The sequence below is a fragment of the Branchiostoma floridae genome, chromosome 1 (assembly GCF_000003815.2).
Source record: "Branchiostoma floridae strain S238N-H82 chromosome 1, Bfl_VNyyK, whole genome shotgun sequence".
NCBI classification, from domain to species: Eukaryota; Metazoa; Chordata; class Leptocardii; order Amphioxiformes; family Branchiostomatidae; genus Branchiostoma; species Branchiostoma floridae.
Window position 1 is genome coordinate 19,499,528 of NC_049979.1, and position 14,125 is coordinate 19,513,652.

At 40.3% G+C, this 14,125-nt stretch overlaps 1 protein-coding gene across 1 annotated transcript; it reads left to right on the top strand.

The window, feature by feature from the left end:
- Positions 1 to 166: 166 nt before the first annotated feature.
- Positions 167 to 13,810, top strand: LOC118411972 (adhesion G protein-coupled receptor L2-like). The gene is made up of 24 exons (XM_035814548.1): positions 167 to 723; positions 1,679 to 1,808; positions 2,962 to 3,167; positions 3,491 to 3,902; positions 4,809 to 4,886; positions 5,003 to 5,026; positions 5,349 to 5,453; positions 5,984 to 6,081; positions 6,316 to 6,507; positions 6,846 to 6,914; positions 7,184 to 7,295; positions 7,442 to 7,764; positions 7,915 to 7,964; positions 8,131 to 8,251; positions 8,619 to 8,710; positions 8,857 to 8,959; positions 9,161 to 9,314; positions 10,257 to 10,353; positions 10,589 to 10,655; positions 10,754 to 10,845; positions 11,347 to 11,473; positions 11,677 to 11,718; positions 12,070 to 12,183; positions 12,517 to 13,810. The coding sequence occupies exons 2-24, from the start codon at positions 1,691 to 1,693 to the stop codon at positions 12,631 to 12,633; spliced, it is 2,913 nt and encodes a 970-aa protein (XP_035670441.1). The 5' UTR covers positions 167 to 723; positions 1,679 to 1,690; the 3' UTR covers positions 12,634 to 13,810.
- Positions 13,811 to 14,125: the final 315 nt, after the last annotated feature.

Here is a 14,125-nt window from a genome sequence, read left to right on the forward strand (position 1 = left end):
GACTGTGACGTCAACACCTACTAGATCTGGCATTGCATACAAATTAGTCTAAGTTTAGCCTACTCGGAAATGTAGGGGCAAACAACCAAAAGTATTTTGCTCTTTTTATCGTGCTGGGAACAACGTAAACTTCATTATGATGGTTTTCACAGCCACAGAATAGGTTCCATGTTCGCTTGTAAACATTTGCTTTGTCCATTGTTCGTCACCTTGAGTGACCTTCCCTCCCCACAACTTACTCTGATCCTCCCATAAACAAGTTAGGACTGCCACAAAACTATTTCACAGCCAAGACGAGCGAAACAGACCTAAATGTCAAAGTGTCAACTCCTTGGAAACTGCGGGTGTTTATTTGACGACGATCCAAACGAACACGGTTTCGTCACCCCTGTCTTGTTGATTTTCTTCTGCTTGGTTGGGCCGAGCCGTAAGCCAGAGAACGCCCCCGGGTATCTCCTCGTGCCATTATGAGTCAACCACAGGGCAAGTAGTGGGCGGGGGTGTCATCCGTTTGACATTATGCACTCGTCTGGGCGTACACTACAATGATTATTTGGCGACTGCGCATTAACACATGTGCGAATGTTCCAGCGACTGGTCGTATCATCGCATTCACATTTCAAGGACTGTTGAGGGAAAGAAGTAGACTTCACAAGGCACCGTGGTTTCTTAAGAAGATCAGGAAGCGTCCCGTTCTCAAGCTCTGACTCGCATACTAAACAGGTAGGACAAGTTTTATGTTCGCAAGGTAACGTATTCTGTTCATAGCGTTATTTCACTTTCAAGGCTATCATTGTGTGTGATTGTGCCCTCTATGGCCATGATACTATCTGAGTATTTGAATGTGATACTCAAAAGTGCAGTATCCTGTTTCAAGTCGCTGTTCTGGTTCTGTTGTTAAGAGGCTTTCAACTCACACATGTAATCACCAAATTCCGATCCTTGGCGGTCACCGACATTGTATACTGCTCTACCACACCGTCAAGGGTGAATTCTACCCCACTATGCGCCAGACATGGTTAAACAAGCCTAGTTTACCCTTACGTTGGGTAACACATGTGCATTGATAAACCCAGGTGCTAGAAATGATTTATTGCGACTAGTGTGAAAATGTTAACATTAAAATGCACCGTGGGAAGACTGAAATTTTGAATTGTTTTGTCATGTTATCTTAAACCACTAACTCCCCCATACGACTGAAATAACATTTCCCCTCCTCACCACTAAAACTTGCTGAATAGAAGCTTTCGCTGGTATTTTCCCTCCAGTGTTATTCCTTTATCTTAAACGGTGTCAATTGTGTTTGCTACAACCGTGTTGAAATTAGTCGTAGATAATTACCTGTTTCGGTCGGCCCATATTGTGGGACAGTGAACAAAGATATTCAAGGTATTTCATCCCATTGAATGTCCCCACCTGGATGTCCTGTGTGATTGTTTCACGCTTTACGCGTTTGTACATCTTGCGTCATCATCGATTTTTGCCACATGAAATAACCGATTTCGTCTTATCTAATAGTACTGCTAAGGTCGTTATATCAGCCATAACAACAAGACCTGGAGTTCGTTACTTGTAGAAAAGTAGTCTCTACGATTGACTGTGTACTATGCGTGGTTAAAAGAGGCTAAATCTTTGTGTGATGGCTCGGAGTTGAGGAAAAGTTCACGTTTTACCACAGGTGTAAACAGACATGTCGACGGGCAACAAGTTGGTGGCCATCTTGTTTCTACTCCATGTGATGCGTGACCCAGGTGTTACTGACGGAGTGGACGGGCAGAGCACAACAACACCGGGTACATCAAGTTATGGTGAGTAAACAAGGGTGTGGATTCACACCTATTATCATAGATAGGTACTTAACACGTACACAGCTCAATTCTTCTGTTAGGGGTTTCACAAATGCGGTGTCCGTATGTGTGATAGGGTCAATCTACTAATTGTCTCTTCGTCGACTAAAGGGCAATCAATCAATGAGCTTAAGGTAATCTCGAAGTATTAACAGGTGTGAAATAGTGGCCTCTTTTGAGGTCAAGAAATGTGTACAGTTAAGTTTCGAAATTCATGTCGGCAACTATTGCAGAATAATTTCATTGTAAACAAGGACGTGAGTATTTCAAGTAAGAAAATCATTGAATATATAATGTCATATGAAAACTGTCATAAACAAATTGTACAACTGTTCTATCATTTTTATTGAGGAGACATACATTGCGAATATCTTTGTGAAATCAATTCTATTATTGACTTTCCGTCAAATACATGCCGGTAGTGTTTCATCATCTGTCTTGAAAATAACAATAGAGCACTTAAACAATAGAAGATCGCTTGTGGAGTGATGACATAAATTTAGATTCATCGTTTCACAAGTGGACGCTGAAAGGCGTTCGTGCCTTAGGTTTATTTGAACTGGCACGTTTATTGCTAGCTTTGACATCAATCATTTTTCCTGTCAGGGCTGATTATCCCCTCACCCCAGGCCCCGGAAACCTGTTGTCGTTCACTTCTAAAGGGGGTATCTCACTGCACTTGGGACACCGGTGCGGCTCTGCGGGGTTAAAAAAATTACTCAATGAATTTCAAGTTAAAGAACGAATTTTCTTACGTTTTGTGTATTTGTTGTCTTCTAAGTCATACTTTTACGTATTACGCAATATCTGATTTTTTTTAAATCTGTGAAAATAACACAACAGTGTCGCAGTGAACGAACCCCGCAGTGCCGCACCGGTGCCCCAGTGCAGTGAGATACCTTAAGGCATGCCATCATGTATAAATTAGATACAATATAAGATATGGATTCTTAATTACTAAGACCAGTCTAATAGTTAGCTCAGGAATGTCTTTACCATGGAGACCAGTCACCGCAGGTTTCAACGCCAAGGTTATATGTGGGCCCTAGTCTAAAGGACTGCTAGATGAATTGGAGTCAAGTTGTTCTGATAACTTTTTTTATTTTCTCTCAAGGTCGTTCGAAGAAGATAATCTTCCCCTATCCTCGCAGCATCAGTAACTACGCCAAAATGAATGCCACACTCTCTGAGCAACTGGGCAGTTTTACTCTCTGTGTGCACATGCGTACAAACGATACTGCCGGCTCTTTAGTCAGTTATGCAACCAGAAGATCCAGCAACGAGGTATTCATTGAAGGATGGAGAGGAAAAGGCTTCAAGGTACTCAAGGTTTTTTTTTGTCTAGTGCAAGTGATTCCCTATCAGGTCCCTACTAGGGTCAGTGATCTAATCTTCCAGTGGTCGTGACAGAGAGGACAGATGGTATGTAACGCATCACAGCTTCATTGTACAAAGAGCATTCCTTTAGCTCTTGTCAACAAGTTTATATGTGGATCCTGAGGACTTCGACCATATGAAGTGTGCATGTCGACAAAGCCGGAATTGGAACTTCTTGCTATATAGTCAGAGAACATGAAAGTGTTAAGTTCCATTTTATTGCTAAAAGATATCGTGTACAATGATGTGTCATGTTCCAATTGCAGATACTCGCAGCAGGCGGAGTGAGTGAAGGAAAAACGTTCAGTCTACCAGTTTTGGACGGCTTATGGCACGAGATATGTCTAACGTGGCAGGGCCGAGACGGAGCATGGAAGCTATACGTTGATGGTGCTCTCAATAGATCCGACTCGGGGCTTGGCACGCGCAAAGTCGTATCTACCCCGGGAACGTGGATCCTTGGACAAGATCAAGACAGTCAAGGAGGTGGATTTGACCCTCCACAGGCTTTCAGTGGGGAAATGTCGAGAGTAAACCTCTGGGACCGCGTGTTGTCTAGATCTGAAATTGGGACAAACTGGACCACGTTTTGTAGTCACCAAGGCAACATTATCAACTGGACCAACACAGAGATTCACGTGTTTGGACAGGCCAGCTTTGCTCAATATGACCATTGCGGTAAGTGTTTTTACAACAATATGATGTGCTCTACTGCACTCAAAATGGACTTACAAAATAATCACACATTTAGTAAATCAAGGGAACAAAGTTGCAGTACATGTACTCTTGAATTGTGAATAAGAAACGATTGATCGAAACTGTCGCAGTGTTTATTAGGGGAGATTCACACAGATGTATCGTAGACAAAACAACCTGCTGTCAAATTGTCCTTGGAATCGTTATGGCCAAGAACAATCAAGAAGCGTTAGTAACGTCATCGAACATCAGCCATATCGGCTATGGGTGAGGTTAAAATATCTAAGAAACCAGGTCACCAGGTCAAAGAGTCATCGGCTCCCCAACATCCAATGAATTCTCTACCAGGCGCATAAGTCAATAGAAATATTTGCCCTTATATAGAGATATATATTTTATTTTAGCAGCAATATAATAATTGAACTTCATGTCTAGCAACACTGCCCGTCACGATTTTTGGTGATGCTCCTTATCATGATTTTTATCTGTTGTCCTGACTTAGCATAACGCTGCGCATACATTTTACGGATGATTGCGGACAACTGATCTTATCACGCACTACACAGAAATAGACAAACCTTGGTTGCCAATTCTTTATGCGTTCTTCTAAGTTAAAAACAACCCCTTTGTAGTTTCCTACAAAGGTTGCATTGTTTGTTGCAATCTTCGCAAAACAAATATACCTTTGTTAGCTTCCTATACGGCTATAGCAGCGTACTGTACACCTCCAAACCATTCATACTGCTGTCAGATGCTCTACATAATGTGTTTATTAAAAAGATAACTGAGGGCCAGATGCTATGTTCCACTCTATTGTTTCTTCTATATATATCTATTGTAGAATGTGTTTAACCTGTAACCCCAATGTGTTCTCTGAACATTCTACAGATCAATGGCTCAATCCAGAGACAACCACCAAACCAATGACGTTGGCTTCGTCATCTGCTCCTGCTACCAAAATTAAAGGTTAGTCAAATCCTGACTTTTCAACAAAATTCGCAAAGATATCGGCATTTTGATTACTCGCATTGGCTACGATAACTTTTCAACGTTTGTTAATGGCTATTTGTGTTCCTTTTCAGTTAACTGGCTATCATCAATCAAAGGTAACTAAACTGACTGTTCTGTTTGTCGTACTTTTGCATTCAATTTAATATTTTCCATTGACCAGTGAAGTGAGGATGTTGCCTGTTGATATTGAAGCAGATATGCCTGTACGTTAGGGATGCAGTTTGGTAAAGAGAAATTGGGTGCGCGGAAAAACGAAACGATTTGCCTCCAAACGTCTGCTCGAAGATCAAATGTGTGTTTATAAGGTAATACCACCAAGTCAAAGACAGGTTAATGATTACGTAACTAATGATTAGCAATTGTTGTCGGTAATCATGTCTACTATAACGCATGTGTAACACGAGTTCTTCGTTTCAGACAAGTCGGTCCCAGACTGTCCAGAGCAGGAGCGCAGAAATCTCACCTGGCCTAGAACTGCACCAGGAGTAATGTACACACAGGCGTGTCCTAATGGAACCGTCGGTACGTAACAATACTGTTTCTATTCCTGCAGTCCCCTACTGTTTCCAACAAACACATATTTGTATATATCATCATACTGAAAGAATGAAGACCTTTATTGGACCGAGCTAAGCCTACAGGTTACAACAAGTCAAGATATATACATATAAAAAAAAATAAAGTATCACAAAAAGTATCACAAAAGTTCGGCTTCTTCTCGCTTCATGGTAATGGTGAAAATGCAGGACTGTATGGGTTTAGCTATTGTCGGTTTGTCAAAACGCATGAACCATTTATGTGCCAATCTAATTGAATATGAATATAGCTAAACCAATGAACGCCGTACGCTTTCCTATATTGCCAAGACTAAAAAACGGACGGACAGAATACGTTTATACATTTGTGTGCGTTATCTATTGCCACCGTTCTTACCTTTGTCAATGGGAGCGCGGAAGCGTGTTTCACAGTATTTTCAGACGACATTCTATTGGTGAAATCATGTGTTAGCAGTGAAAACTCAGTTTGTATTCTAAACTCATTCCTTTGAGCAGGCACGGCACCTCGGAGGTGTGGCACGGACGGTACATGGGAGGGGGAGCCTGACCTGAGCGACTGTACATCACCTTGGGTTGGCGAACTCTTCAACCTTGTAAGCCTGTTCATCCTTGACTTGAACAATCCACTGGCTGTCTATAATTTATTTAGCATTCACGAGTTATATGTCACCATTTCTATTTCAACAGTTCTGCGAATTTTGTAAGCGAAAAAAAGGTAAATTCCTAGTTTCACAAGTTAGGAGGCAAACTTGAATGTTTCCCATACGTTATGCTAGGATGGTTCAACTCAAACTAAAACAGACCCATTCTATGTCATTGTTGTGTAGATAGAACAGGGAGGCCCGGCAGGGGATGTGCTGTCCCTTGTGAAAGGCAACCTGGCAGAGGAAGGTGAAGTTTACGGCGGGGACGTGATAAAAAGCATCGACCTGCTCGGTGACCTGGTGGCCATACAGCAGCAGCAACTTAGCAACGTGTCACAGGAAGAGAGGAAAAGCATCGTCAACAACTTTACCAAGGTTAGTATACGTCATTATGTTTCCATGGAGATTTCTACAGGGTCAAACAAGGTGTGCTTCATCACGTTGATGGCAGCGAGTCATTATTGTAATTGTCATATACCCAATTCAAACTAAAACTGTCATTGTTAGAGATTTAAAGTCACCAAATTCGTGACTAAAGAAATAGAAAGCGTGCATCTTTGGCAGAACATTGTTCACGACTTATTTAGCATATGCTTATATATGACATTATGAATAGAGACTTGTCATTATATGACATAGTTTGATCATATGATAATCTACCTATACGATGTTGTGTTGGTGTGAGCATTACAGTGTGCATCTTTATTTTCCAGACGATGATATCATGCGTCAGCGCAATCCTCAGCAGCAAACGGGGTAACGCCTGGGGCGACATTCCAACGGTGGGTCAATTGGCGTCAGAATTGTCTATTCTTTTTATGAAAAAAATAGTTTACCGCATCGTATGTAAAATCGCGAGCTGAGAGCGAGATGAGGAGAAAGAGGCAGAAAGATACAAGCTTACGAATTCATGATCAGACAGACGAAGCGCATTGCTACTTCTTCATGTTAACTTAAAGTTTGTAATTGTTGTATATACTTAAAGGGGTTTGTTATCCCGTTCTGATGCAAGTACTTTAGTTTGATTTCAAATTTCTGATGATGTTCTCAGGAAAGTCAAGCTGGTGTTGCTTCAGGCGTCATGGCCAGTTTGGAGAAGACAGGTGTTCTTCTGGCCACGTCATCCCCAAACGAGACAATCTCTATCGTCGAGGAAAACGTCGGTAAGTCCCCAGTATGTTGTATACTGCTTCAAACAAATATACAACAAAATGGATTCAAAAAACCCTATGTTAGATTATGGAGGCACGTTTAGAAACTTCCAAGTTACGATTTCTTTCCTCACGTTTTTTTTTACCTTTACAACCAGTGATGGACATACGTTCCGGATCAAAAGAGGAGGCCATGACCTTTCCCGACCTGACGATGGGTGAATCGTCCGCCTGGAGAAACGTAGAGGACAAAATAGCGCTCCCGAAGACAGGTCAACCAGTGGTCTCTGCACTCTACAGTCACACATTGAGCAGCTATCTCAAACCCAAGTCCACGAACAGGACCAACCCCGGCAGCAATGAGGCGGAGGAGAAGATCGTCAACTCTCGGGTCATTTCGGCAACGGTCGTAAATGAAAACTCGTCGACTGAGCTAGATGGTGTCGTTACCATCGTGTTGGAACATATCAGCGATGAGAAGGTACAGGCACATCTATGTTTACCGTGACAAATAAACATCAACTACTCGTAGCATCGACATGCATTTGGAGCAATAAATACTGCGTTTGATTGTTTGATGTTAATGTTTATGTCTAATTCATACCTGCCTTTAACTGCCTCTCTGTTACAGACTATTAACTTATCAACGGCCTCTTGCTCTTTCTGGAACTTCTCTCTTGGGTAAGTTACTTGGATTCAGACATTTGTTAAGCTTTGCTGTACTAGATTAAAACGAGTTGAGACAGCTGTTGATTGTATTTGATTGTGATGAGTTTCCTTAGAATCAGCTTTTACTGTCGCGCACGATGTCCTTTACTAAATTGTTTTGCTTTTTTTTTTATCTCAGCGGGTTTTGGTCCAACGAAGGTTGTACAAAGAACTCCGACAAAAGTAACCTGACTCACACAATCTGTGAGTGCACTCATCTCACCAACTTCGCTATCCTGATGTCCGTGACCGAACTAGAGGTACGTGAAAGGCAAAAAAAAAACAAATATATCATTGTGTACTTTAACAAAAGCAATGCAACATAAATGTCTTTTAGTTGCTGACTACTTTTTTGATAATGTAAATGTGACTAAAGATTAGATTTCAACATGCATAATCAATTTTGTTACTGTCCAAATGCACCACATATATCATATTTATTCACCTCCACCTCCTTTATGGTATTTAATTGATATCATTAATCACAGTGGAAACAAAGTTCATAGAAAAATGAATGGCAACAAAAATGCAAATCCATCGTGTCATTGAATTTCCATGACAATTAGGCCTATAGGATTTTTACACCATTTATATCACCCGAACTTATCTTGAACCTGACCATTTCAGCATTCCTTCGCCTTAAATGTCATCACCTATGTGGGGTGTATCATCTCCATCGTGTGCCTGTTCCTCTGTATCTGTGTATTCCTGGGATTCAGGTGAGGACAATGATTGCTTTACACCTGTATGACCTATTCTTAAAGTATCAACTGTTATACTTTGCCTTCCATTCACACTGACTATTGTAGGCAGCAGTCTGCAATAATAGTATGGTAGTTAAGGCCTTGCGTACTATCCATTTCAGACGAGTCCGCTGTCCCCGAACCATCATCCACGCAAACCTGTGTTTCTGTCTGCTGGCTGCTGAGGTGGTCTTTCTGGTCGCAGTTGAAAAGACACAGAATGTGGTACGAAATATAATATTACGGTTTTAATTAATGACTTGTTTGTCCATTCTCTTCTCGTTGGACCAAATTTCTAACAAATATCCAATTTGAAGGCATCATAGACTGTATTGTTGCTTTATCGAATTTAATATTGCAGTTAACAGTATCTAAAAGATGAAATGTTGCACAACACTTTTTTCTATTCAAATGTAAAATTGACAGGTCGTTTGTGACGTGATCGCGATCATCCTCCACTACCTGTTCCTGGCCGTCTTCACCTGGATGTGTGTGGAAGGAGTGGAGCTGTACGTCTTACTGGTCAAGGTCTTCAATCTAAAGAAGAAGAGGCTGATCTACTATTACCTTATCGGCTACGGTACCTAATTACTCCTTATTGTGATACTCAAGTAGAATATATATATATACGCAACGCTATGACGACAAGGCAGTGTACTATGTGGCACACACCAAATAACAATTACCCAAGCATCTGGATATGATTTTAGAAACGCCCAAGCAACTGGATATGATATTGGAAACGAAATCATATACAGTTCCTTGAGTAATTGCTATTTGGCGTAAGTTATTACCTGTATGTCTAACCTTCATCTATGGACCATGTAGCATATTTGCATTTTAGTAGAATTGTAGTATCAAGTGTCTATGCTTCCTCTCATCCTCTAAAGTAACTGGTATGGCTCAAACGAGAGGATACAGAAAGAACACTAAAGATAAAACGCTGAATACATGTAGGCTGGGATCTGTTGGAATGGACACAAACATGGCGGCCATCCCATGCACGCTTCATTGATAGCAAGGATTTTCATTGAAAACCCAGGATTTTCCTGGAATTTGATTGCCCACAGATACATGAATAATTGATTCACCTGTAAAAGCGACATGCCAAATTAGTCCACTCGATTACCTCAAGGACTGCGAATGGCGCAAAGTGATCCATCTTTCTATGAGTGAACAAAAATTAAATACTGTAAATGTATTTAGGTTCGCTGGGATTTGATTTCGCGAAAGCGGGAAAAAAGAACTTTTTGCGGTGGTTCGCGGTAGCACCATGCACTGTAGTCCCTTACTGCCATGGAAAAATGTTCGCGGTGGTTTTAAGTTCGCGGTTAAGTGGCCACCACAAAAACCGCGAACATTACACCACTGCAAAAGTTTCTGCATTTACAGTATATGCATTTTCTTACTGTAACACTGAACACGACTGTACCATCAGACATTGACATCTGCTTTGAGCGAAGAATTTTAAGCAATGTGTTCAAATTGTGAAATTAACATAAGCTTACCTTTTGTCTTCCAGTGACGCCTGCAATAGTGGTGGGTGTCTCAGTGGCAGTCAATTACATCTATGGCCATGTCCACTCGACTGACTTGAACGGTTATGGGACAGAAACATAGTGAGTCAACAAATTGGATATTTTGAATTTTTATTGTAACAACTTAATTGTGGTCAGGTGATATCTTACTCAACGAACGGGAGCATTTTTGTCGGACAGTTTTCCACAAATGTATGATATTTAATTGTCTACCTTTATACAATTTATATAGTGACGAAAAATGTATATCTACCGAACATTAAATATTGTAAGGTAAAAAATGGTCCTTAATTACGATGACATGTATATTTTTCAGCTGCTGGTTATCGGTTGAAAACTACTTCATCTGGAGTTTTGTCGGTCCTGTGTTGCTTATAATTTTGGTAAGCTATCAATTATCCGAAATATGTCATATTTCATTGCCTTTTCACTCAGAAAAATCCATGTCATCTTAAACTTTATTTCTACATTTTTCTTTCAGGTAAACATTGGGTTCATGGGCATGACCCTGAAGGTGATCTTCTCACAGAAATCCAATAAACAAGGCGAGAAGTCGGAGCAGGGAAAGCTCAAGTAAGATATCTTGATAGTCGGAACAACTGCGCTTGATACCTTAGAACCCTGTTAATTTCATGCCTGATTTGTCAGTGGATTTTATGCAGTTATCAGGTTTAGTCCGTTAACCATTGGTGACCAAACAAGCGCTGGTCACAAACCAGTTTTCAGAATTCTATGCATATCCCCGACTTATGCGGTTTAGCCTTCATGCAATTATTTGGAGTCTACCTTACAGACAATAAGTACTTCTTTGTTTTCTTCGGAGGTTATGTTTTCTGTACATGGGGTTGACAGCGTAACTCAAGTTGTCGTTACTTCTTTATATCTAGTATGTGGGTGGATATTGTCTAGTTTGAATAGACGCCTCTTAGCGACTTTAGCTGATACCCCATTTTTATGTTCCATTGACTGCTTCATGCTACGGTCAGAATTCCATTTTTAGTTGTAACTGGTAGATAAATTTTGTTCATTTCGGACTGTACCGGCAATACTGACAGCACTGTTTACCCTTCACAGGTTCTGGATCCGCGTGTCTGCAGCCCTGCTGTGTGTGATGGGTGTGACATGGGTGTTCGGTGTGCTGTATATCAGCAGGGAGACATTGGTGTTTGCATACGTCTTCACCATCATCAACTCCTTCCAAGTACGTTTTTCATTACTAAACGTTATTAACCATTTTGTCGTTAAACATGGCATTGTGTAAGTCACCATAATGAGAATTCGTGAACTCTCATAATGTTGCCGTGTGCTATCTATATAGCTAAGACTGCTACATTATAAAAAGTGAATTCAAGGAGAACACCTTGTCCATTCCTTGTTCACAGACACATCCCTTTTTTATTTCAGGGATTGTTCATCTTCCTATTCCATTGCGCACTGAACGAAAAGGTACTTGGTTATCCGTTGCTGCAGTTCATAATGCATGTGACAGGTGGCTACCAAATACAGTGTACAACCACTATGCATGAGTACAATGCGTAATACATGATGACGATACAGGAAATCACGTTTGGTTTGCAACATATGTATTTGTAACTATACTTAGTGCCTTCGCCAAGAATGTTATATTTTTGGACCGTTTGGCTGTTTGTGTAGATAACTGGAGCTAACTATAACATGGATCATAGGTCATAAATCATGTAAGAAAGGGTTTGCCAGTTTAAAAAGGGAATAACTATCAAAACAACTTGCTGTTTTTCTGACCACCTAAATTGTTCGTTTTGTTTTTCATACCATCAGGTGCAGGAGGAAATGGTGCGTTTCTTTGGTCCATGTGCATGCTGCAGGGGGAGAAGCCATTACGACTGGAGCTCCTCACAGTCAACTGTGACACAGTCGCACAAACAAAACGGGGTAATCAATTATTATTTTACATTAATTGTATTTATCTAGTTCCTTGCTAATGTATTGGTGATAGATATCAACCTGTGTCAAAGTAAAAATAGGAACGAATTTTTTTTATGTTTTTAAACGTATAGATTTGGTCACTTATCCTAACTACTCAACAATGAAGAATGTAGACCCAAACCACCCACCACCCCACCCAACGCACCAAGAAAAACACAAGCATAAGATTGCTTTGCATTGCCTTCAAAATTTTCATCACTAGACGTAAGCGTAAGCCTGTATCATATTTTTCCTTTACAATGTATAACACAGCAAATGTAGAACTACTCTTTCCTACAGGGTCCCCCACAAGATTCGTCAGGTCCCAACAGCACCTATGTGTTCACTACTAAAGATAGCGGGGACACGAAGGGAGACAGCAACATGGACGAAGGCTTCGAGGAAACCTGCTTGTAGTACGTCGTGCGATTGTCATGTCGCAAATATTTTCAATTAAGATTTTCAAGCTGGTTATGAAGCGAACCACCGACAAGGATCTAATAATAAGACGACCTGTTGGCGATAAGGCAGTTGTGCAACAGACACATCGCACGACCATCGCACGACGATCCTACGACGAACGTAACCGGGCCCCAAGAGGACCAACCCACAACTTAAGAGGACCACCTTCAGGCAATTATATATAGATTAAACAACATGAAAGAATAATATATATATATACGGAAAGTGTTTATGAAGGTTAGACATCCAGGTAAACAATGTTCGGATACAATTCAATCTCTACAACTGGACTAAACGGTGACGACCGTTTTGAGTGACATCCATCACTCTTCTTAAGCGTCACTAGAATGAACTGGCAGATTCAATAAAAGTACATCCAACTAGAAAAAACGGTTGAACATGTAAAGATCGTATGGACACATGTCACTCATATAGACGGTATAGTTTAAATGACTATTTTTGAATGAGGTAGAATATCTGTGAAATCTCTCTGTGAAAAGCTTTTGCAAAATTCAATATCAGGAAAGGTATGTAATTGCGCATGCGCATTTATACAAGGGTATTCTTGATGATGCTACTTCTGTGCAACTTGTCAGGTTAACATTTTTGTTAATATGTTATATGACAAATGTTTATATGTCATTGCATTATTGTATATTACTATCCATACATCTGTCTCATAGATTTAGAAAATATAGATAATCAAACTCTACTCTAAGTAGTTATGAATCAAGTTTGTAATATTGACAATATTCTAGATGTACCCGGCTTATACAGTATTCTGGTATAAGCAGTATAGTTTTTCAACAAACACGATCCGACAAGGGAACTTATCTTATGGCTTAATCACAACCGTATGGTCACTATGTGCATTTGAGTGCGTTTGTAGCATTCTTTTAAATTCTTATCGCTATAGATTACTATACTTCTGTACAGATATGATGAGCAGCAACACATGATGTAAGGGCGAGCATGTATTTCATATGACTTCTCAAAGACAACAGGCTCCACGATAATTTGCAGTACTAACAGATAACGTTAGACTCGATTGTGAGAATGAGCTTTCAGTATCAATGATTACTTTCAAAGTCATTGCGTTCATAAATAAATAAATTATACAGTGAAAGTATCAGACTTTCATGGTTTCTTCACTCTTATAAGTAACTGTGTTCTGAATTTGTACCTTAATTATTCTTTTAGTGCAGGTAATCCAATCAGAAAATGAGTGCAATATTACAATGGTAGAATTGATTTGTCTAACGGACAAATAAGAAAACGGCACAAAAGACGTCAAAATACAGCCCGAACAGAACCTCTGCTTGTGGAGTACAACAACTCACCACCATGACTGATGACACATTGCTATTAAGCTCATAAGGTACATTGTCGGTCGGGGGTTAAGTAGTGTTGTGCACAGTTGACTATGACACTGATTATTTATACAATT